The sequence below is a fragment of the Pelobates fuscus genome, chromosome 5 (assembly GCF_036172605.1).
Source record: "Pelobates fuscus isolate aPelFus1 chromosome 5, aPelFus1.pri, whole genome shotgun sequence".
Lineage (NCBI taxonomy): Eukaryota > Metazoa > Chordata > Amphibia > Anura > Pelobatidae > Pelobates > Pelobates fuscus.
Window position 1 is genome coordinate 270,094,752 of NC_086321.1, and position 23,919 is coordinate 270,118,670.

Here is a 23,919-nt window from a genome sequence, read left to right on the forward strand (position 1 = left end):
GCTGAATCAGCCTCCACCTTCGATACTCCTCCCCGACTTTGGGTACCTAATGTGTATGTGTGGCAATCACAACAATTGCATTAGGACAACCCTATAGGAAAGCATTGGTTTAATGCCTAACTATGGAGTTTTAGCTGATGCTGGATGTTCTCAAGCATAGCCTGAGGACATCCAGTGTCAGTTTGGCGACCAAAAGTCACCTAACGACCCGGAAGCACCTCTAAAACCCATTGCAGGGTTAAACCGACAGGTACAGTGCACCCAGACCACTTCAATGAGCTGAAGTGGTCTGGGGGCCTATAGTGTCCATTTAACTTGCTAATAACATAAGCATTCATCACATAGTAATGCAGTGCTGTAAATCACAGAGAGAAGCTGAGAACATGCATTAGCTGCGAAAAGTGCCCAGTCTGAGTGTGTATCTCACACGTGCTTACTCTGCTCCTATAGGTCATTTCTGAATCTCCAGTTGGACATCTGTGCTGGATGTCCTGTGTATTATAGTTGAAATGTCTTACAAGCTCATGTTCCAAGGAACACTATAGATACCCAGACCTCTTCATCTCAATGAAATGGTGTGGGTGCCATGTCCCCCCTGTTTTAACCCTGCAGCTTAAACCTTGTCCCTAAGCTTAGCAAATCAGTAAGGACTGTGGGAGCAGCATAGAACGGAGTGCAGGTGGGTGTTACAGAAGTGTAATGTAACAAGATCACTGTGAGGGAGCAGAGGGTCGGTAATGTCTGTATAGATACCCTCATCCTATTTGAGATTCAATACAATTAGATAGTTCGGTAAAGAAAGAAGAAATCAAAAACTTCACAGAAACCAGAGAAGTACTGGAGTGCAATGTACTTTATTTTATTCACACAATTCGTAAAGAATCCAGAATTTCATTATTTAATAATGGTGTATATATATATATATATATATATATATATATATATATATATATATATATAGAAAAAAATGATGATTTAGGCACTCACCCCTGTAGGTAACTTCAATATATCTTGCCTTTGGTGCTATCCAGCGTCCGGATATATATCAAGCGATAAAGTGGAGCACTCCAAAAGGACTTTTCAATCATGTGTTTATTGGTACAAAAAGGATTAACTCATCTGTTTCGACGTTTCGACCCCTCAGGGTCTTTATCCTTTTTGTACCAATAAACACATGATTGAAAAGTCCTTTTGGAGTGCTCCACTTTATCGCTTGATATATATATATATATATATATATATATATATATAATTTTATTTTTTTTCATTTATGTTTTTGCTTTTTTATAGTGTCCAAATAGTAGAAGGTATGTGGGTCAGCTTATCTACAGAACTTAAAGAGTAGGATTTAGGATTTTTTTTTGCAAAAATAAATAAATGAAAAAAAAAACACAGAAAACGTAATAAGCACATTCTTTTTATTTTAACTTTCTTGCTCAAATGCATTAAAATATGCATTTAGAACTAAGAAAATAAAAACCGATAAAACAAATGGAAAAAAGAATAATAAACTTCACATGTTTTCGATTTTTTTTTTTTTAGGAATATTTATTTATTTTTGGGCAGTTTAATTGGATACGATGTCTCACCCAGATGCACATGACTTGACTGCCATGGAAACACATATGTGCATGAAGCAATATTGTATCAACTTCTCAGAACATTAATTGAAAACATGAAGAAACTAAAAAGTGAGCAAAAATTACTACGCACCTTTAAAATTCTTGCATTTGCAGCAAACACCACGTTTTGCAGCTTCTGCAGCAATCTCTCACAATACCACGGGGTAGTTTAGCCAATTATTCTCAATGGACATTGTAGTTCAGCACTTGACAGCAATCCCATTCATCATATAAAATAAATAGAGATGCTGCCTCTACTGATAGCATCCATGCTGTGCCTTACTGAGTACAGTATTGTGAGAGAGGACTTCCCTACCTATGGCTTACTCTGGTTCACTGTAAGTGTAGGTAGAGATCTGCATATTGTGCATTAACCACATAAGTACTTGGATGGGCAGGAAGAATTATTAGTTTATGAATGTGATATGTGGATGTCTGATTGAGAAGTGGGTTTATAGCTGCAGTGGCGTTTGCAATAATGTGCCAGGAGACAGGGGCACGTCACCTCCTTGTAACATAATCTATGCATAGAGGATCTGATTCCACATTTCATAAACTTTGAAAATGTATGCGTCCGCACTATATATATATATATATATATATATGCATCAAAAAATATTTCATCCTTTCCCTAATCATGTTTTGCAAACTGGTCAGTAATTACTCAATAAAACCAAACAAAAATAATTAATTGACTGTTCTATCCGCGTACAAGTAGAAATCACAGTTTTAAACAGAATACTGAATAAACAAGTGAAATACATGTGTTGAATACTCAAAGGAACATTAGTATATGATGTTAGTCAATTCATAGTACAAAAAAAGCATTATCACATATATAAACAATGTCAACAGATACAACTAAGCCAATAAATAGAAAGCAATGCTGTGCACTCAGTAATATAATAATACAGATGACATGATGTTCATTACTAGCTCCAAAAAGATATATAGATATAAAGGTGTTTATGCCTGGTCCACACAGTATCCCAATGTTCCCAGGGCTAAACACAGCCTGAACCATATCAACACATCACGCAATGTACCTGTTCAGGTTGTATGCTCATGTTATCCAGCAAGCATTAAACATAAAACGGGAAAGTGTCCATTCTTTCAGATGTGATCAAATCATTGTGTGCTCAGGTATAGCTCCACTGCACACCTTCCTGATCACATGTGAGCAGCTGGCCCGACAGCTAAAAATAGAGATACTTACTCAGCTGCATATCTGGGTAGTTTAAAGGCGTGCAGAATCTAGGGACATTATTAAAGAGATATACTATATAAACTCAAGGGTCCCAAATCTTTATGGGGATCTAACACGGTTGGAGTTATGCGTCTACAATTCGGGTTGGAAGTAAGGTTTACCCAGGACCGGTGCTAGGATTTTTAGTTACAGAGGCGAAGATGCATGTTGGCGCCCTTACCCTCCTTTAAAAAATAAAAATAAAAATAAATGCATCTTCACCTGTGTGTATTTCCTCCCAAGCCACAGCCATCATTTTTCAGTCACACAGTCAAAGTCATACAGGTACACTGTCATACAAACACAGAAATAATCATACAGAGACATACAGACACAGAGACATGAAGGCATATAAAGACATGCATACATACAGAGGCATACAGGCATACAGAAACATACATACAAAGACATACATACAAAGACATGCATGCATACAAAGAGATACCGCCATACAGACACATACATATGTACATACAGGCATACAGAAACATACATACGTACATACAAGACATACAGAAACATACATACAAGACATACAGGCATACAGACCCATACAAACATGCATACATACATACATACAGAGGCAAACCGTCATACAGACACATACATACATACAGAAACATGCATACAAAGACATACCGAAACACACAGACACATACATACATCTATCCAGTGGCGTACTAAGGGGGGGGCGGGGGGGGCGGTCCGCCCCGGGTGCCATCCAGTAGGGGGGTGCCACACTCTGTCCCTCCTGCTGGTCGTCCTCTCCCTCGCGGCTCAGGCGCTCAGTGAGTGAGTCAGAGCACAGGGAGGGGATTCCCAGCCTGTGTTCTGAGTCATCACTGAGCACCAGGGATGCTGTTATGGAGTGTGCCAGCAGGGGGCGCAGAGCGTGCATTCTGACAGGTTTCTCCCCTGCGGCCACTCTGCCTGCACCTCCTGCACTGCCTGGGCTGGGATAGAGAGATACAGCCCCTGAATCATGGTAAGAAACATTATTGTAAATTCACCCTCACCCCCTCCCTCAGTCACCCTGTCACCCCCTCCCTCAGTCACCCTGTCACCCCCTCAATCACCCTGTCACCCCCTCCCTCAGTCACCCTGTCACCCCCTCAATCACCCTGTCACCTCCTCCCTCAGTCACCCTCTCACCCCCTCCCTCAGTCACCCTCTCACCCCCTCCCTCAGTCACCCTGTCACCCTCTCACCCCCTCCCTCAGTCACCCTGTCACCAATCACCCCCTCAGTCACCCTGTCACCCCCCTCAGTCACCCTGTCACCCCCCCTCAGTCAACCTGTCATCAGTCACCCCCCCTGTCACCCCCCTCAGTCACCCTGTCACCAATCACCCCCCTCAGTCACCCTGTCACCAATCACCCCCTCAGTCACCCTGTCACCCCCCTCACCCTGTCACCCCCTCACCCTGTCACCCCCTCACCCTCCTCAATCACCCTGTCACCCCCTCCCTCAGTCACCCTGTCACCCCCCCCTCAGTCACCCTGTCACCCCCCTCAGTCACCCTGTCACCCCCTCCCTCAGTCACCCTGTCACCCCCTCCCTCAATCACCCTGTCACCCCCTCCCTCAGTCACCAGTCACCCCCTCCCTCAGTCACCAGTCACCCCCCCACTCAGTCACCCTGTCACCCCCCCCTCACCCTGTCACCCCCCTCAGTCACCCTGTCACCAGTCACCCTGTCACCCCCCTCAGTCACCCTGTCACCAGTCACCCTGTCACCAGTCACCCTGTCACCAGTCACCCTGTCACCAGTCACCCTGTCACCCCCTCAGTCACCCTGTCATCCCCCTCAGTCACCCTGTCACCAATCACCCCCTCAGTCACCCTGTCACCCCCTCCCTCAGTCACCCTGTCACCCCCTCCCTCAGTCACCAGTCACCCCCCCACTCAGTCACCCTGTCACCCCCCCCTCACCCTGTCACCCCCTCCCTCAGTCACTCTGTCACCCCCTCACCCTGTCACCCCCCTCAGTCACCCTGTCACCAGTCACCCTGTCACCAGTCACCCTGTCACCCCCCTCAGTCACTCTGTCACCAGTCACCCTGTCACCCCCTCCCTCAGTCACCCTGTCATCCCCCCATAGCCACTCAGTCACCCTGTCACACCCTCAGTCACCCTGTCACCCCCCTCAGTCACTCTGTCACCAGTCACCCCCTCCCCAGTCACCCTGTCACCAGTCACCCCGTCACTCTGTCACCAGTCAACCCCTCCCTCAGTCACCCTGTCACCCCCTCCCTCAGTCACCAGTCAACCCCTCCCTCAGTCACCCTGTCACCCCCTCCCTCAGTCACCAGTCAACCCCTCCCTCAGTCACCAGTCAACCCCTCCCTCAGTCACCCTGTCACCCCCTCCCTCAGTCACCAGTCACCAGTCACCCCCTCCCTCAGTCACCAGTCAACCCCTCCTTCAGTCACCCTGTCACCCCCTTCCTCAGTCACTCTGTCACCCCCTCCCTCAGTCACCCTGTCACCCAGTCACCCCCTCCCTCAGTCACTCTGTTACCCCCTCACTCTGCCACCAGTCACCCCCTCCCTCAGTCACCAGTCACCCCCTCCCTCAGTCACCAGTCACCCCCCCTCAGTCACCCTGTCACCCCCTCCCTCAGTCTCCCTGTCACCCCCTCCCTCAGTCTCCCTGTCACCCCCTCTTTCAACACCCCTGCCCTCTCTGCCATATACACCACCGCCATATACACCCCTGCCTTGTCATAATATCCTCCCTGCTATAAACCCACTACCTGGTCATAATTCCCACCCTGGCATATACCCCTTTAACATGTCATATAATACCCACACTGCCATAATCCCCTCCCTGCTATATACCTCCACCGTATCATAATACACACCCTGCCATACACCCTGGCCCTGCCTTGACATAATATCCTCTCTTCCATATAACACCCAATCCCATTGTTCCCACCCGTGACATAAAACACCATATACTCACCACCTCACCTGCAGTCACCTCCTTCAATCCACTGTGTGCAATGGCACACACTGACATAGTATCCACCACACTGTCCCACCCTGCCATATACCTTTCTCCTGATCGTAATACTCACCCACTTACATATACACCACGTTGTCACATTCCCCCAGACAGATAGGACAGATATATACTGGAAGGCAGTGAGATTAAACATTTTTATGGACCATATAGGAGCTTGTGTACGCCCTGCAGTAAGCCGGCAGCCGGGGTATGACGTCATCCTGGCATCGGCATCACTACTGGTCGTGCAAGTGAGCTGTGAAGGAAGAGCACAGAGATCCCAGCAGCAACCGCTTGTCACTCCCAGAGTAAGGTAGGGAGGTTGGTTGGACCTCTTAATAACTAAATGCGTGTGTATATCTGTGGTTGTGTATATGTTTAGTAGATAGCTCCCTAATTTGGTGTCCTTAAATATGTCAATCCCACATAAGGATAACAAATAAGTGAGTTATCTACTAAACAACCTAAATATTAAAATTAAGAAAAAGGCTTTTAAAATGTAGATCTTTTAGCTATTTAGTAGAGAATTCCCTAAATTGGTGCCCTTATGTGAGATTCCATATGTAAAGATACCAAATTAGGGTGCTGTTTAGCAGATAGCTCCCTTATTTGGTGTCCTTAAATATGGCAATCCCACATCTCAGCATCTTGCCAACACTACACACAAACACATCCCTGCATTCCAGTGCAAACACTACATACAAACACACCTCTGTATTAAAACATCACCATTATATATAACCACACCACTGCATCTCGCCAACACTACACACAAAAGCATGCCTGCATTAAAATGCCAACACTACATACAAACACACCCATTCATTCACTCACACTTACTCCATACAAAAGCATGCTTACATTGAAACATGGAAGCACTGCTCAATGCTACATACATTAAAAAAAATTGTGGGTGTTTTGTACATTTTAAAGTGCGGGGGGGGGGGGGGGTGCCAAAACTAGGACCCGCCCCGGGTGCCATATGCTCTAGGTACGCCCCTGCATCTATCCATACATACAGAGACATAAAGGCACACAGTTACACACATGCATACAGAGACATATATACAGACATTCAGAGACAAACATACATGCATGTATACAGATAGATAGATACATACATACACATACATACATACAGCGAGACATACATAGATATACAGAGACAGACAGACATACATAGACATACATACACCTACAGAGACAGACATACATAGACAGACATACATAGACATACAGAGACAGACATCCATACATAGACATACAGAGACAGACATCCATACATAGACATACAGAGACAGACATCCATACATAGACATACAGAGACAGACATCCATACATAATTACATACTTACATCAGTTTAATCTGGTCCCCTGAGGTGCTCCTTGGAGTCCTGTCCTGCAGCCCAGCCCCATCACTGGGCGCCAGATGCGCTGTGTGGTACACAGGGAGCAGGGATATGATGTCAGTCATATCCCCACCCCCTCCACACAGCCTGCGGCAGTCGGCAGACACCAGTGTAGGAGGCTGGGCGGGCTGAGGCTGGGCTCCGCGGGCGGGAAGATCTGGGCTGCGCTCGGCCACGCTACAAATTGTAATCGGCTGGAGGGGAGCGCAGTGCGCTTCCCTCCTTCCGGTCAGCCTGATGTTGCGCCCCCAGGGCTGGTGCGCCCTAAGGCGGCCGCCTGGGCCGCCTTATGGTAGCGCCGGCCCTGGGTTTACCTTATGCAGAAAAAACATTCAAATCTGAAATAAAATAAAAAATTGTTGCTTGAGATCTATCTGAAAAGATTACATTTCTTTAATCATTACAATTATCACGCTATCAAAAACTACCAGCATTATAAATAAAAAATAAATAAATACATTTAAAAAATTCTAATCGTTATGGCTATTCAAGACATTCAGGTAAATGAGCAAAAAAACTGAAAAAATAAATAAATTTAAAAATACCATTTTGTGAGTGTTGCGTTACCTAAACGTGTATAAACTATTTCTTTAAACATTTTTGGAACTATACCCAATTGGACAGTACTTCTAAAGTACAATCAAATATAGGTTTATAAAATAATAAAAAATTGCACAGTGTAACAAGTATATCCAATGAGAACTCCATGATTAGCGCCACAGGCAGAATAAAAGGTGGATGGATTCAGATTGCAGATGTGCTCATGAGTAAGGTCTAAGAGAGATGAAATGCGTTGAACTTGTTGACGTTTTCATTGCTTTCGTATTTCAGTGAGTCATTGAATAGAGTGAGGTCCTATCCAATGCACCAAGGGCTTGACGTAGCCTTGTTGGATTTGTTTCCTGGTAGTAATGGAATGTTGGTTAACAGACCAAATCACCAAAATGTTAAGTGTTTTGCAAATTGTACAAATTTAAAAATATTGGTGCCTGTATACTTGTGAATGTGATTTATTTTATCTTGTGTCCAATTTAAATTGTAACATTTTACAAAACTGGATTTTTTTTTCTTCATCTATTTGCTTACACATTTTAAATAAGAAATGGCGTTCAATAGGTCTGATTGATGTTCATGTATATTTCACTTTAATACTCATTGGTGTTTTCAGTCAATATATATTTTTTGCAGTGTACACTTTTATATGCGTTTACAATTCATTTAATTGTATGCAAATTCTTTCTAAGTATACTTTCAAAAACACATTTTGAAATGCTAGGAATGTGACAGTTCTAGAAGTCATTAACCTTTGTATACTGTATATCAATAAAAAATAATAAAATTAGACCGGAATATAAAGGTTTTCAGAATTTACTGCTTAATGCAGTTTACCAAATAGCTCACATAATAGAGGTAAATTAACCTTTAAAGGAACACTATAGTCACCTAAACAACTTTAGCTTAATGAAGCAGTTTTAGTGTATAGATCATGCTTCTCAGGTTTCACTGCTCAATTCACTTTTCCATTTAGGAGTTGAATTACTTTGTTTCTGTTTAGGCAACCCTTTCTCTGTAAATTGAACTTTAATCACATACAGGAGGCTCTTCCAGGGTCTAGCAAGCTATTTGCATAGCAGGGGAGAAGAAAATCTAAATTAAGCTATTTATATAGCAGGGGAGAAGAAAATCTAAATTAAACTTGCAATAAAAGGAAGGATAAACTTTAGATTACTCTTTGCAGGAAGTGTTTAGGAAGGCTGTGCAAGTCACATGCAGGGAGATGTGACTAGGGTTCATAAACAAAGTCATTTAACTCCTAAATGGAAGATAATTGAGCAGTGAGACTGCAGGGACATGATCTATACACCAAAATTGCTACAGTACGCTAAAGTTGTTTTGGTGAGTATAGTGTCCCTTTAACCATTAGCCTCCTGCCCTGCGACTATGGCCCTGGGGTGTATTAACCCTTTAACAACTGTATTTGGGCATAATGGATTTGTATAATGCTGTTCCTGGCCCTTTAATTACTTTGGAGCAGTGTTACAACTTTTAAACTGGCACTTCGGATGCAGTCGAAGTGCGGAAGTTGTCGAAGTGGCCGCCATTCGACAAACGAACACGTGGCGGCAGCCATTTTAACTTATTCGAACGCAGACAGCCACTAGAGGTGGAGTTAACCCTGCAAGGTAATTATTGCAGTTTATGAAAAACTGCAATAATTACACGTGCAGGGTTAGGAGTAGTGGGAGTTGGCACCCAGACCACTCCCATGAGCAGAAGTGGTCTGGGTGCCTAGAGTGTCCCTTTAACTATATTTGGAAAATTACAAGAAAACTTACAGGAACGATAGGTTGAAGAGGACCCTGCTCAAACGAGCTTACAGTCTATAGAAGGTGGGGTATAAAACACATTAGGATAGGAAATGGTAATCAAAGTGGGAGTGAAGCAGAGCTAGAGGAGAGAGTAGAGTACTGCACTGAAAGAGGAGGATCAGTATTAGGAAGAGGAAAGACAAGGAGCTCAGTTTTAGAGAGATTTTGTTTCAGAAAGCAGGAGGACATCCAGTCAGAGATGGAAGAAAAGCAAGCAGTGACATGTTGTAGGACGGCAGGGGAGAGGTCCGGGGAGGCAAGATATCTGGGTGTCATCAGCATACAGGTGGTAGTGGAATCCAAATGAGGTAATTAGTTTGCCAAGAGAGGCAGTATAAAGCAAAAATAGAAAGGGAACAAGGACAGAGCCTTGGAGGACTCCAACCAAGACAGGACGAGGGGAGTAGGTATCATTAGAAAAGGAGACACTGAATGAGTGTTGAGAGAGATAAGAGGAAAACCATGAGAGGACAGAGTCACAGACCGAGTGATTGAAGAGTTTGAAGAAGTAGAGCATGATCAACAGTGTCAAAGGCAGCAGAGGTCAAGAAAAAATAGTATGGAGTAGTGGCCTTTGGATTGAGCTGCGATTAGGTTGTTAGTAACTTTGATAATAGCAGTCTCAGTAGAGTGCGGGAGCCAGATTGAAGAGGGACAAGGAGAGAGTTTGAGTTGAGGAAGTGAGACATACGGGTAAAGAAAAGTCTTTCCAGAAGCTTTGAGGAAATAGGGAGCAGAGATATGGGCCGATAGTTAGAGGGGGAGTACGGGTCAAGAGATGTTTTTTCAGGATAGGTACTACAGTGACATGATTAAGGTCAGCAGGGACAACGCCAGAAGAGAGAGAGCAGTTGAAGATGTGTTTGTTGACTAAGGCACAAGACAATGGGGGAGAGATCTGATGAGGTGAAATGGGACAGCATCGAGCGGGCAAGTGGTGGGGCGAGAGGAGAAGCGCAGCTAGGAAAGGCATAATCTACGTGTGGTTAAGAAAGAGAACGGCTGGGTGGGGAGAATGCATTCCTTAGCTGTTCAATCTTTTCAGTAAAGTAGCATGCAAAGCTATTGACTCTAAGGTTAGTTTGGGGGTGGCCACAGCAGGGCGAAGAAGAGAGTTGAATGTGTCAAAGAGATGCCTGGGATCGCGGGTGCATGAACTAACGAGAGAGGAAAAGTATGACTGTATGGCGAGGGCTGCACTCTATGAACACAATATGAATCCATAATGGAGAAAGTCCGACTGGGTGCGAGACTTCATCCAGGAGCGTTCAGCACAACGGGAGCATCTTTGCAGGTAGCGTGTTGATTGGGTATGCCATGGTTGGGGGAGTGTCCTCCTCGAGGTGCATGTTTGGAGAGGGGCTGCAGCAGTCAAGGCAGAGATGAGGTAGTGTTATATGTGGAAATGGTCAGGGATGGACAGGAGAGGAAAGGGATGGATTGCAGTTGCATGAGATGAGCTCATGCCATGATCCACAAGCATAATGCTTATCGTCAAGCATGTTTTTGGTCTCGTGCCAATTCTGGATAAACCCCTGGATGGGGAAGATGGGCACGTGATAAGGAACACTGACCTGTCACTGACTAAACAAGAATACTACCAATGACAAAGGGGAGAATGTATTATGTGTGAGCTAGATCTATGATGGCGCCAGTCACTCAGCCAACACCATGAGAAATGATGAAAGGAAAGCAGAGGGTGCTTGGGGGGAGGGTGGAGAGTATGAAAAAAAAAAAAAAAAAAAAGAGGAAAAGGGGACAAATCAGGAAAAACACTTAATTGCATACATTTTATTGAATAGTGTATGTTCTCTTGTTTAAAAACAAGAGAATGATGTAACCGTTTCTGCATAAAAAAAAATCTCTGAAATAAAGTAAACATATAAAGTACGTAATAAAAATATCTCCTTAGCATGCTGTATACAGTTTTCTATCATCAGTAAAACCACTGGTAGCTTGTTTTGAAACGATGCAGATGTGTTCAGCATTGATAAGGTTAATTAGTTTAAACCTCCCCCATTTCTCTTGGGAGAGCAAATTACCATGCATTAAACAGAAAGCAAGGGATTTACATCAGTGGACAGCAATACCTCCAAAGGAGGCGATTTATGTCTAGATAATTGTATAGTGAAATCACTCCATGAGATAAGCATTTTGTAGAAGCACAGCTGTATCTTGAACTAAGAAAGAATCCCTCTATTGTCTGGGCTGGACTTCCCAGAATGTCTGATGTGGTCATTGACTACGTTGAGTGTTCTTGAAGACAAAAATGGGTTTTTGAAAAACATTTACATTAAAAAAACGCTAATCAAAAAATATGTAAGTCTGGTATTTTTACTACACTCTGTACTTTCATATAGGGGCAACAATTTAAGGGATATTCACCAATGTTACGATCCTCTGAGAGAGGTCGATCCACCTTTACCGGAATATAGATTCGAATTGGAATTTCTCTTAAAGGAACACTACACCACATTTTTCTGCCCCAAGTCATTTAGCTTCCAGGGTGCTCCATTGTAACAAGTCAATTAACCTGTTTCTTACTGTAATCCAGCACCAGGACAGCTGCTTCTCGGTGGTCCAGTCCTTCTCTTCAGAACTCATCAGGCTTGATGACAATTTTGTCCAAATGCCTCTCAAAGAAGCACTGTAAATGTAATGCTCATGTTTAGTAATCAGCGCGATTTATCTACTAAATGCTTCTCATAAAGAAGCACTGATTGAATGTACAACGTGAGGACGTTTAACTCCGTTCTCACTGTGCAAGCACCATCTAATGGCTGTCAGGGTTAAAGCTACTAGAGGTGTGGCGGACCCGGTATCAGTCCCTGAGGTTGCCCAAACCCATCTTTCATTTTCCCGAACACTACAGTATCCCCCTGTTCAGGAACCGAACAGAACTTGTGTGGTCCCCTTCATTAATGACTTAGCACATCGACCACCCCTGGCTGTTAACCACAATTAAAGGATTAACTCTAATGCTTTCCCTGGATGGCCGCCGTTCGTATAACCGAATGCACGTGGTCCAGTGCATGGCCATTTTGTCTCCTGAACACAGGCAGCGGTACTTGGTGGTCGAGTGCATAGAACTAATTTCGGCTACACGTTCTCGCGAACCCCGGTCAGGATGGTACTGCTGCCTGTGTACTTTCCCGACCAACTAAACAAACCACGTTTAGGAGATAGGATCTACCGACTAAGGGGAACATTCACTACCTAAGAGCCAGGGGAAGCATTTGTCGGTGTTCGTACAGGAGCTCCCTAATGAAGACTAGCCACTGCCCTGTGTCTTTTAGGGCATCGTCTCATGGCTGGCCGGTCAAAACTTCTCCCGAATAGCGATCCCATTCCACCAAACCAATCCGAGCGCTTTTCGGATATGTTGTGCACTCAGATACAGGCAATTAGGTTCCTGGAATGTTTTATTATGTTTTTTGGGCGTTTTGTAATATTTTATGTTTTTCCTGTAACAGAGATAATGGAGTTATCTAAATTCCCAGCTCAATTATCTTTCAGACCCAGAGGGCTGTGCATAAAAAGCCGTGTGTGGGCTAATAAAGTACAGTTGACTCCCAGAACTGTGTATCGTCCAGTTACAGAGGGAATGGGCTATATTCACTAAACAGCGCTTCCCTTTCAGCTCCAGAGGATCACAGCAGAGATAGTATATATAAGGTATGTTTAGCTCCACAAAACAAAAAAAATGCCATAGCTTTGAAAAAGGGCAATGTTTTACATTACAGAAGCAAAACAGTAGGGTATTGTGCGTGCCACAAATATGCATTAAAGGGACACTCCAGTGGAAAGGAAAACAATATTTAGTTTTAAATGTTTGGAGTGTTCATTTAGCCATGTAGATGACAGGCATCTACTTATCTCATCCAGCAGCAAATCCCCCCTCATTGACGCTCCACTCTGCCCTGGGGAGGCTGTCCCTTCCTATTTGGACGAATTGCCATAGACATGAATGCACCAATCAGTTCCAGCAATTACCCAACCGAATGGTTCTTATAGGGAGGCAATGATTAATGCTTGCCTATGGAAGCTTCAAGTTACACTAGAACAATAATTGAAGTGCAGTGAATCAAGAAGCCCTCCTGGTTGTCAACTTGACTGCAGGTGGTGTTCCCAAACTGTTCCAAATCAACTTATAAAACTGTCTTTTCTCTTGCACTTTTTTGAATGACAAGTGGGCCAGCTGTTTGAAGCGGATTTGTGTTTTAGGGGTCTTGTGTGTCTCTCTACCCAAAATGCCATTGGGGCAATATGCCCTAAGGTCAAGTTCCATTTTTAGATGTCAACATGTACATTTAACTGGGTGACCTGTAGATCCTATTAAGGAAACACAGTTCTAATGGATTATAGGAGGAGAGGGGCGGGCAGACAAGAGATCAGGTTTGTTTCAAGTCATCAACAGCTGGGGAGATGTAGCTTCCTTGGTCCTGGTCTGCAGAATTGTGTTGTACTATAGTTATAGAACAGAGATGTCAGGATGAATCAACGTCCTATAACATTGAATGTCCCACCAGCTTTAAAGTACATTGAGGATAAATCTATTACAAAGCAACTTGTCCTAGTCACATTAGTTAATACAGCTTAGTTAAAGACAGCATTGTTTTTTTCACATACCTGAAATGTAGCTGTCACAATAAAGGATTGTTTAGACAGTGATTACTTTGTGTGCAATATGAGCTTACGTGCTCAATGAAAGGCACACATTCTTACTGAGTGTACTCCGACGTTTACCAATGCAAATGGTAATCTGAACAGTCTGCTTAAGACAATAGAAAATACTATTTAATTTAGTCCAAAATCAACACACGCTACTTGGCTGAAGAATAGGGATTGGGTTCCACCTGTGAGCAAATGCTAATATTTGAAGACAATGTGCTGGTCGATGTGTGCTCCAAGGCAATTATTTCTAATAACTAACAATTTACTTCTTTGTGTTGGCAGAGACGAGGGTGGCGTTATTATTATTTATGAAAGTTGACTTTTCGTTTTGTTTACCACTTCACATTGTAGTGAATCAGTCATTGAAAAAATATTTCCTTAGACAAACAAATCAGATGATCAGTGAAAAACAAACAACCAACAGACATGCGCTCTGAAAATGGATTTAAAGTGAACCAATCTAGACAGGTTCCCTAAAACTGATATGATTATAACAAGTGCTACAGTGGTAATGGTGCCAGCATGACCATGACAATTTCTCCCTTCTCTCTGTTAAACGGTTTGAGCTTTTTGACAAAAAGTCAAGGATCTCCCACCCGAGGCAGCCATGGCCTAGTTTATAATGGTAGTTATGCCAACATATTAGCAATACTAAATTAGGCCACTAACTGATTTCACTCATTGTCTTAGCCTTTCAATATTGTCTGCATGTGAACAGAGGGGACATATGTCACTTTATTCCCATACTCCTTTAGCAAAGCACAAGATGCACTCACTAGAAGGAATAAGCACAATATATGTCATGGAATATATTGGTCATATCCAGGGCCGGACTGGCCCACCGGGATACCAGGAAACTTCCCGGTGGGCCGTCGGCACCTGGGGCTGGGGAGACATCTTGGTGACCTGCGGCCGCAGGGGGAGCTGCCTGTTCTGTCTCTGTTACCCAGCGCGCAACTTAACGAGACCGGGGCCGGAATATGACGTCATATTCCGGCCCCGGTCTCATTAAGTAGTGCGCGAGGGTGGGGGAGCAGAGAGAACAGCCAGCTCTCCCTGTGGCCGCCAGAAGAGCTTCCCCTGCGCCCGCAATTACAGCAGGGAGCCAGCTCCCCCCTGTGGCCGCCAGAAGAGCTCCCCCTGCGGCCGCCATTAGAGCTCTCCGTGCGGCCGCCAGCACACCCATCTGTCTGCCCACAGGTAGCAACAATTATGTGTCAGTCTGTCAGTGGGAGTGTATGTGTGTGTCTCTGTCTGTGTCATGGTCTGTGTGTGTCTGTCATGGTGTGTGTGTGTGTGTCTGTGTCATGGTCTTTCTGTGTGTCATGGTACGTGTGTGTCTGTCATGGTACATGTGTGCCTGTCATGGTACATGTGTGCCTGTCATGGTACATGTGTGCCTGTCATGGTACATGTGTGCCTGTCATGGTACATGTGTGCCTGTCAAGGTGTGTGTCTCATGGTATATGTGTGTGTGTCTGTTGTGGTATATGTGTGTGTGTGTGTCATGGTGTATTTGTGTGTCATGGTGGCTATGTGTGTTTTTAAAAATAGTGTTTTTACTCACCTTTTTTTTCCCAATGTCGTGCTGGTTTCCTCTCAACTCTATGGCTGAGATCACCAAGCTTGATGATCTCAGCCAATCCGCACTGACACATGAAGCACCTCTAGTGACCGTCTGAGTGTGTCACTAGGAAGCAATGTACCGTATTTTTCGCACCATAAGACGCACCTCACCATAAGACGCACCTAGTTTTTAGAGGAAGAAACCCAGAAAACAATATATTCTGAACAAACTGTCCCATAGTGTTTCTTACTATGGGACTGTTTGTTCAGAATATTTTTTTTCTCCCCTGTCCCATAGTCTTCATCCCCCCTCCCCTCCCCTCCCCATAGTCTTCATCCCCCCTCCCCTCCCCTCCCCATAGTCTTCATCCCCCCTCCCCTCCCCTCCCCATAGTCTTCATCCCCCCTCCCCTCCCCTCCCCATAGTCTTCATCCCCCCTCCCCTCCCCATAGTCTTCATCCCCCCTCCCCTCCCCATAGTCTTCATCCCCCTCCCCTCCCCATAGTCTTCATCCCCCTCCCCTCCCCTCCCCATAGTCTTCATCCCCCCTCCCCTTCCCTCCCCATAGTCTTCATCCCCCCTCCCCTTCCCTCCCCATAGTCTTCATCCCCCCTCCCCTTCCCTCCCCATAGTCTTCATCCCCCCTCCCCTTCCCTCCCCATAGTCTTCATCCCCCCTTCCCTCCCCATAGTCTTCATCCCCCCTTCCCTCCCCATAGTCTTCATCCCCCCTCCCCTCCCCATAGTCTTCATCCCTCCCCTCCCCTCCCCTCCCCATAGTCTTCATCCCTGCCCTCCCCTCCCCTCCCCATAGTCTTCATCCCTCCCCTCCCCTCCCCTCCCCATAGTCTTCATCCCTCCCCTCCCCTCCCCTCCCCATAGTCTTCATCCCTCCCCTCCCCTCCCCATAGTCTTCATCCCTCCCCTCCCCTCCCCATAGTCTTCATCCCTCCCCTCCCCTCCCCATAGTCTTCATCCCTCCCCTCCCCTCCCCATAGTCTTCATCCCTCCCCTCCCCATAGTCTTCATCCCTCCCCTCCCCTCCCCATAGTCTTCATCCCTCCCCTCCCCTCCCCATAGTCTTCATCCCTCCCCTCCCCTCCCCATAGTCTTCATCCCTCCCCTCCCCTCCCCATAGTCTTCATCCCTCCCCTCCCCATAGTCTTCATCCCTCCCCTCCCCTCCCCATAGTCTTCATCCCTCCCCTCCCCTCCCCATAGTCTTCATCCCCCCTCCCCTCCCCTCCCCATAGTCTTCATCCCTCCCCTCCCCTCCCCATAGTCTTCATCCCCCCTCCCCTCCCCATAGTCTTCATCCCTCCCCTCCCCTCCCCTCCCCATAGTCTTCATCCCCCCTCCCCTCCCCATAGTCTTCATCCCTCCCCTCCCCTCCCCTCCCCTCCCCATAGTCTTCATCCCCCCTCCCCTCCCCTCCCCATAGTCTTCATCCCCCCTCCCCTCCCCATAGTCTTCATCCCCCCTCCCCTCCCCATAGTCTTCATCCCCCCTCCCCTCCCCATAGTCTTCATCCCCCCTCCCCTCCCCATAGTCTTCATCCCCCCTCCCCTCCCCATAGTCTTCATCCCCCCTCCCCTCCCCATAGTCTTCATCCCTCCCCTCCCCTCCCCTCCCCATAGTCTTCATCCCCCCTCCCCTCCCCATAGTCTTCATCCCTCCCCTCCCCTCCCCATAGTCTTCATCCCCCCTCCCCTCCCCTCCCCATAGTCTTCATCCCCCCTCCCCTCCCTTCCCCATAGTCTTCATCCCTCCCCTCCCCTCCCCATAGTCTTCATCCCTCCCCTCCCCTCCCCTCCCCATAGTCTTCATCCCTCCCCTCCCCTCCCCATAGTCTTCATCCCTCCCCTCCCCTCCCCATAGTCTTCATCCCTCCCCTCCCCTCCCCATAGTCTTCATCCCTCCCCTCCCCTCCCCTCCCCATAGTCTTCATCCCTCCCCTCCCCTCCCCATAGTCTTCATCCCTCCCCTCCCCATAGTCTTCATCCCTCCCCTCCCCATAGTCTTCATCCCTCCCCTCCCCATAGTCTTCATCCCTCCCCTCCCCATAGTCTTCATCCCTCCCCTCCCCATAGTCTTCATCCCTCCCCTCCCCATAGTCTTCATCCCTCCCCTCCCCATAGTCTTCATCCCTCCCCTCCCCTCCCCATAGTCTTCATCCCTCCCCTCCCCTCCCCTCCCCAGTCTTCATCCCTCCCCTCCCCTCCCCAGTCTTCATCCCTCCCCTCCCCTCCCCAGTCTTCATCCCTCCCCTCCCCTCCCCAGTCTTCATCCCTCCCCTCCCCTCCCCAGTCTTCATCCCTCCCCTCCCCTCCCCAGTCTTCATCCCTCCCCTCCCCTCCCCTCCCCTCCCCAGTCTTCATCCCTCCCCTCCCCTCCCCTCCCCATAGTCTTCATCCCTCCCCTCCCCTCCCCTCCCCATAGTCTTCATCCCTCCCCTCCCCTCCCCATAGTCTTCATCCCTCCCCTCCCCTCCCCATAGTCTTCATCCCTCCCCTCCCCTCCCCATAGTTTTCATCCCTCCCCTCCCCTCCCCTCCCCTCCCCTCCCCATAGTCTTCATCCCTCCCCACCCCTCCCCATAGTCTTCATCCCTCCCCTCCCCATAGTCTTCATCCCTCCCCTCCCCTCCCCTCCCCATAGTCTTCATCCCTCCCCTCCCCTCCCCTCCCCATAGTCTTCATCCCTCCCCTCCCCTCCCCTCCCCATAGTCTTCATCCCTCCCCTCCCCTCCCCTCCCCATAGTCTTCATCCCTCCCCTCCCCTCCCCTCCCCATAGTCTTCATCCCTCCCCTCCCCTCCCCTCCCCATAGTCTTCATCCCTCCCCTCCCCTCCCCATAGTCTTCATCCCTCCCCTCCCCATAGTCTTCATCCCTCCCCTCCCCTCCCCTCCCCATAGTCTTCATCCCTCCCCTCCCCTCCCCTCCCCATAGTCTTCATCCCTCCCCTCCCCTCCCCATAGTCTTCATCCCTCCCCTCCCCTCCCCTCCCCTCCCCATAGTCTTCATCCCTCCCCTCCCCTCCCCTCCCCATAGTCTTCATCCCTCCCCTCCCCATAGTCTTCATCCCTCCCCTCCCCTCCCCTCCCCATAGTCTTCATCCCTCCCCTCCCCTCCCCATAGTCTTCATTCCTCCCCTCCCCTCCCCATAGTCTTCATCCCTCCCCTCCCCTCCCCTCCCCATAGTCTTCATCCCTCCCCTCCCCTCCCCTCCCCATAGTCTTCATCCCTCCCCTCCCCTCCCCTCCCCATAGTCTTCATCCCTCCCCTCCCCATAGTCTTCATCCCTCCCCTCCCCTCCCCATAGTCTTCATCCCCCCTCCCCTCCCCTCCCCATAGTCTTCATCCCCCCTCCCCTCCCCTCCCCATAGTCTTCATCCCCCCTCCCCTCCCCTCCCCATAGTCTTCATCCCCCCTCCCCTCCCCATAGTCTTCATCCCCCCTCCCCTCCCCATAGTCTTCATCCCCCCTCCCCTCCCCATAGTCTTCATCCCCCCTCCCCTCCCCATAGTCTTCATCCCCCCTCCCCTCCCCATAGTCTTCATCCCCCCTCCCCTCCCCATAGTCTTCATCCCTCCCCTCCCCTCCCCTCCCCATAGTCTTCATCCCCCCTGCCCTCCCCATAGTCTTCATCCCTCCCCTCCCCTCCCCATAGTCTTCATCCCCCCTCCCCTCCCCTCCCCATAGTCTTCATCCCCCCTCCCCTCCCCTCCCCATAGTCTTCATCCCTCCCCTCCCCTCCCCTCCCCATAGTCTTCATCCCTCCCCTCCCCTCCCCATAGTCTTCATCCCTCCCCTCCCCATAGTCTTCATCCCTCCCCTCCCCTCCCCATAGTCTTCATCCCTCCCCTCCCCTCCCCATAGTCTTCATCCCTCCCCTCCCCTCCCCATAGTCTTCATCCCTCCCCTCCCCTCCCCTCCCCATAGTCTTCATCCCTCCCCTCCCCTCCCCATAGTCTTCATCCCTCCCCTCCCCATAGTCTTCATCCCTCCCCTCCCCATAGTCTTCATCCCTCCCCTCCCCATAGTCTTCATCCCTCCCCTCCCCATAGTCTTCATCCCTCCCCTCCCCATAGTCTTCATCCCTCCCCTCCCCATAGTCTTCATCCCTCCCCTCCCCATAGTCTTCATCCCTCCCCTCCCCATAGTCTTCATCCCTCCCCTCCCCTCCCCATAGTCTTCATCCCTCCCCTCCCCTCCCCTCCCCATAGTCTTCATCCCTCCCCTCCCCTCCCCAGTCTTCATCCCTCCCCTCCCCTCCCCAGTCTTCATCCCTCCCCTCCCCTCCCCAGTCTTCATCCCTCCCCTCCCCTCCCCAGTCTTCATCCCTCCCCTCCCCTCCCCTCCCCATAGTCTTCATCCCTCCCCTCCCCTCCCCTCCCCATAGTCTTCATCCCTCCCCTCCCCTCCCCTCCCCATAGTCTTCATCCCTCCCCTCCCCTCCCCATAGTTTTCATCCCTCCCCTCCCCTCCCCTCCCCATAGTCTTCATCCCTCCCCTCCCCTCCCCTCCCCATAGTCTTCATCCCTCCCCTCCCCTCCCCATAGTCTTCATCCCTCCCCTCCCCTCCCCATAGTCTTCATCCCTCCCCTCCCCTCCCCTCCCCATAGTCTTCATCCCTCCCCTCCCCTCCCCTCCCCATAGTCTTCATCCCTCCCCTCCCCTCCCCTCCCCATAGTCTTCATCCCTCCCCTCCCCTCCCCTCCCCATAGTCTTCATCCCTCCCCTCCCCTCCCCTCCCCATAGTCTTCATCCCTCCCCTCCCCTCCCCTCCCCATAGTCTTCATCCCTCCCCTCCCCTCCCCTCCCCATAGTCTTCATCCCTCCCCTCCCCTCCCCATAGTCTTCATCCCTCCCCTCCCCTCCCCTCCCCATAGTCTTCATCCCTCCCCTCCCCTCCCCATAGTCTTCATCCCTCCCCTCCCCTCCCCTCCCCATAGTCTTCATCCCTCCCCTCCCCTCCCCATAGTCTTCATCCCTCCCCTCCCCTCCCCTCCCCTCCCCATAGTCTTCATCCCTCCCCTCCCCTCCCCATAGTCTTCATCCCTCCCCTCCCCTCCCCATAGTCTTCATCCCTCCCCTCCCCTCCCCTCCCCATAGTCTTCATCCCTCCCCTCCCCTCCCCATAGTCTTCATCCCTCCCCTCCCCTCCCCATAGTCTTCATCCCTCCCCTCCCCTCCCCATAGTCTTCATCCCTCCCCTCCCCATAGTCTTCATCCCTCCCCTCCCCATAGTCTTCATCCCTCCCCTCCCCATAGTCTTCATCCCTCCCCTCCCCTCCCCATAGTCTTCATCCCTCCCCTCCCCTCCCCTCCCCATAGTCTTCATCCCTCCCCTCCCCTCCCCATAGTCTTCATCCCTCCCCTCCCCTCCCCTCCCCATAGTCTTCATCCCTCCCCTCCCCTCCCCATAGTCTTCATCCCTCCCCTCCCCTCCCCATAGTCTTCATCCCTCCCCTCCCCTCCCCATAGTCTTCATCCCTCCCCTCCCCTCCCCATAGTCTTCATCCCTCCCCTCCCCTCCCCTCCCCATAGTCTTCATCCCTCCCCTCCCCTCCCCATAGTCTTCATCCCTCCCCTCCCCTCCCCATAGTCTTCATCCCTCCCCTCCCCTCCCCATAGTCTTCATCCCTCCCCTCCCCTCCCCATAGTCTTCATCCCTCCCCTCCCCTCCCCTCCCCATAGTCTTCATCCCTCCCCTCCCCTCCCCTCCCCATAGTCTTCATCCCTCCCCTCCCCTCCCCATAGTCTTCATCCCTCCCCTCCCCTCCCCTCCCCATAGTCTTCATCCCTCCCCTCCCCTCCCCTCCCCATAGTCTTCATCCCTCCCCTCCCCTCCCCTCCCCATAGTCTTCATCCCTCCCCTCCCCTCCCCATAGTCTTCATCCCTCCCCTCCCCATAGTCTTCATCCCTCCCCTCCCCTCCCCTCCCCATAGTCTTCATCCCTCCCCTCCCCTCCCCATAGTCTTCATCCCTCCCCTCCCCTCCCCTCCCCATAGTCTTCATCCCTCCCCTCCCCTCCCCATAGTCTTCATCCCTCCCCTCCCCTCCCCTCCCCTCCCCATAGTCTTCATCCCTCCCCTCCCCTCCCCTCCCCATAGTCTTCATCCCTCCCCTCCCCATAGTCTTCATCCCTCCCCTCCCCTCCCCTCCCCTCCCCATAGTCTTCATCCCTCCCCTCCCCTCCCCATAGTCTTCATCCCTCCCCTCCCCTCCCCATAGTCTTCATCCCTCCCCTCCCCTCCCCTCCCCATAGTCTTCATCCCTCCCCTCCCCTCCCCTCCCCATAGTCTTCATCCCTCCCCTCCCCTCCCCTCCCCATAGTCTTCATCCCTCCCCTCCCCTCCCCATAGTCTTCTCTTCTCTCCCATACTGTCCCCCTCCCCTTGTCCCATAATTAAGTACCTGTCTTGTAGCGTTTCTCGGCAGCACAGGGCGCACCGCGGTACTGGAACTTGAATTTCATGTTCCGGTTTCCGGCGGGACTGAAAGGAAGTGCGCACTCAGCTCAGTGTGCGCACTTCCTTTCAGTCCCGCCGGAAACCGGAACATGAAATTCAAGTTCCAGTACCGCGGTGCGCCCTGTGCTGCCGAGAAACGCTACAAGACAGGTAAGTAAAACTTCATATTCGCTCCATAAGACGAACAGACATTTCCCCTCACATTTGAGGGGAAAAAAAATGCGTCTTATGGAGCGAAAAATACGGTAAACACTGCCTTTTTTCTGAAAAGTTAGTGTTTACATTGAAAAGCCTGCAGGGACAGGCTATAGCCACCAGAACCACTACATTAAGCTGTGCGTGTGTGTGTGTGTGTGTGTGTGTGTGTGTGTGCGCCTGCTAGTGAGTCATATCTTTAGAATTATAAATATATACATTTAGTAGAAATTCTGCTAAATCAATATATAGAACAGTGGTCCAATGGCTTGATTGACAACTGATCCCAGACTTCTGCAGTGCATGCTGGTATCAGCACTCAATTAGCGACTGCTGACCTACCTCATAATGATGCAGTCAATCAATCATCCTGGGAGCTAATCACAGGATTGACTTGCCTTACTGTCAACTAAGGCAGGTCACTACTGTGATCAGCTCCCACGGTGATTAATAAACTGCAGAGTTAGGGGTAAAACTGCCTCTAGTGGCTGTTTAGTGGCACTTCCTGCTTGTTAGGCAACATTAGGTCACCTGGCGCACAACGTCGTCTGGATTAAGTTTAGTTTTAGAACCGCAATTCAATGCGTGTCATATTTGTCCTAAAGCTGCCAAAATATTAAATTACACCTTATGAGGCATTTTCACAATCAGGACTAATTAGTGAATATTTTGAGTTATTTTTCTATACCTGTACTAGATTTGTTATGGACAAAAATAGTTTTAACACAAAATTTTAAAAATTGGCAAAAAAATTTTTAAGTGTGCATATAGAATATCAGGAATAACAAACATACAATCTGTCCTTTAACCCCTTCAGGACGGAGTCAATAGTGCACGTTCTGATCAAAACAAAACGTAAACAAAAACTGGAATTTGCGCTATATGTCTGTTCACCCATAGTTCCCCTCTTTCAAATTATATGCACCCACACTTATTATATATAATTTTGTTCAGGAGAAACAGGGCTTTAATCTATCATTAACTATTCATATATGGAACATAATTTATTATGAATAAAATTAAAAAAAATGTGAGAAAATTAGATTTTTTTTAAAATGTGCATTTCCGTCTGACATTTTAACTGTGAATGTCATAACACAAAAAATGCACAGATTTGTAATCAGCAATGTCTCACAAGTACAACAGTACCCCCCATTAACAGGTTTTATGTTGTTTTGGAAAGTTACAGGGTCAAATATAGAACATTCCATTTTCAAATTGAAATTTTCCAGATTAGTAATGTTACCTTTGAGACGTGGTAGCCAGGAATGAGCATTACCCCCATAATGGCATAGCATTTGAAAAAGTAGACAAGCCAAGGTATTGAAAGTGGGGTATGTTTAGTCTTTTTTAGTAGC

General features: G+C 48.6%; 1 protein-coding gene across 2 annotated transcripts in view; it reads right to left on the reverse strand.

Moving 5' to 3' along the window:
• Nucleotides 1-23,919, reverse strand: part of CORO2A (coronin 2A) — a 197,608-nt gene that overhangs the window by 82,575 nt on the left and 91,114 nt on the right. Inside the window, exon 1 of one of the 2 annotated variants that reach the window (XM_063455290.1) lies at nucleotides 2,669-2,798. The exons of the other annotated variant lie outside the window; for it this stretch is intronic. Within the exon in view, the coding sequence (XP_063311360.1) occupies nucleotides 2,669-2,689 (21 nt within the window). The 5' untranslated portion in view covers nucleotides 2,690-2,798. Of the gene's footprint in view, nucleotides 1-2,668; nucleotides 2,799-23,919 lie in introns of those variants that run through there. 2 annotated transcript variants of the gene reach the window in all.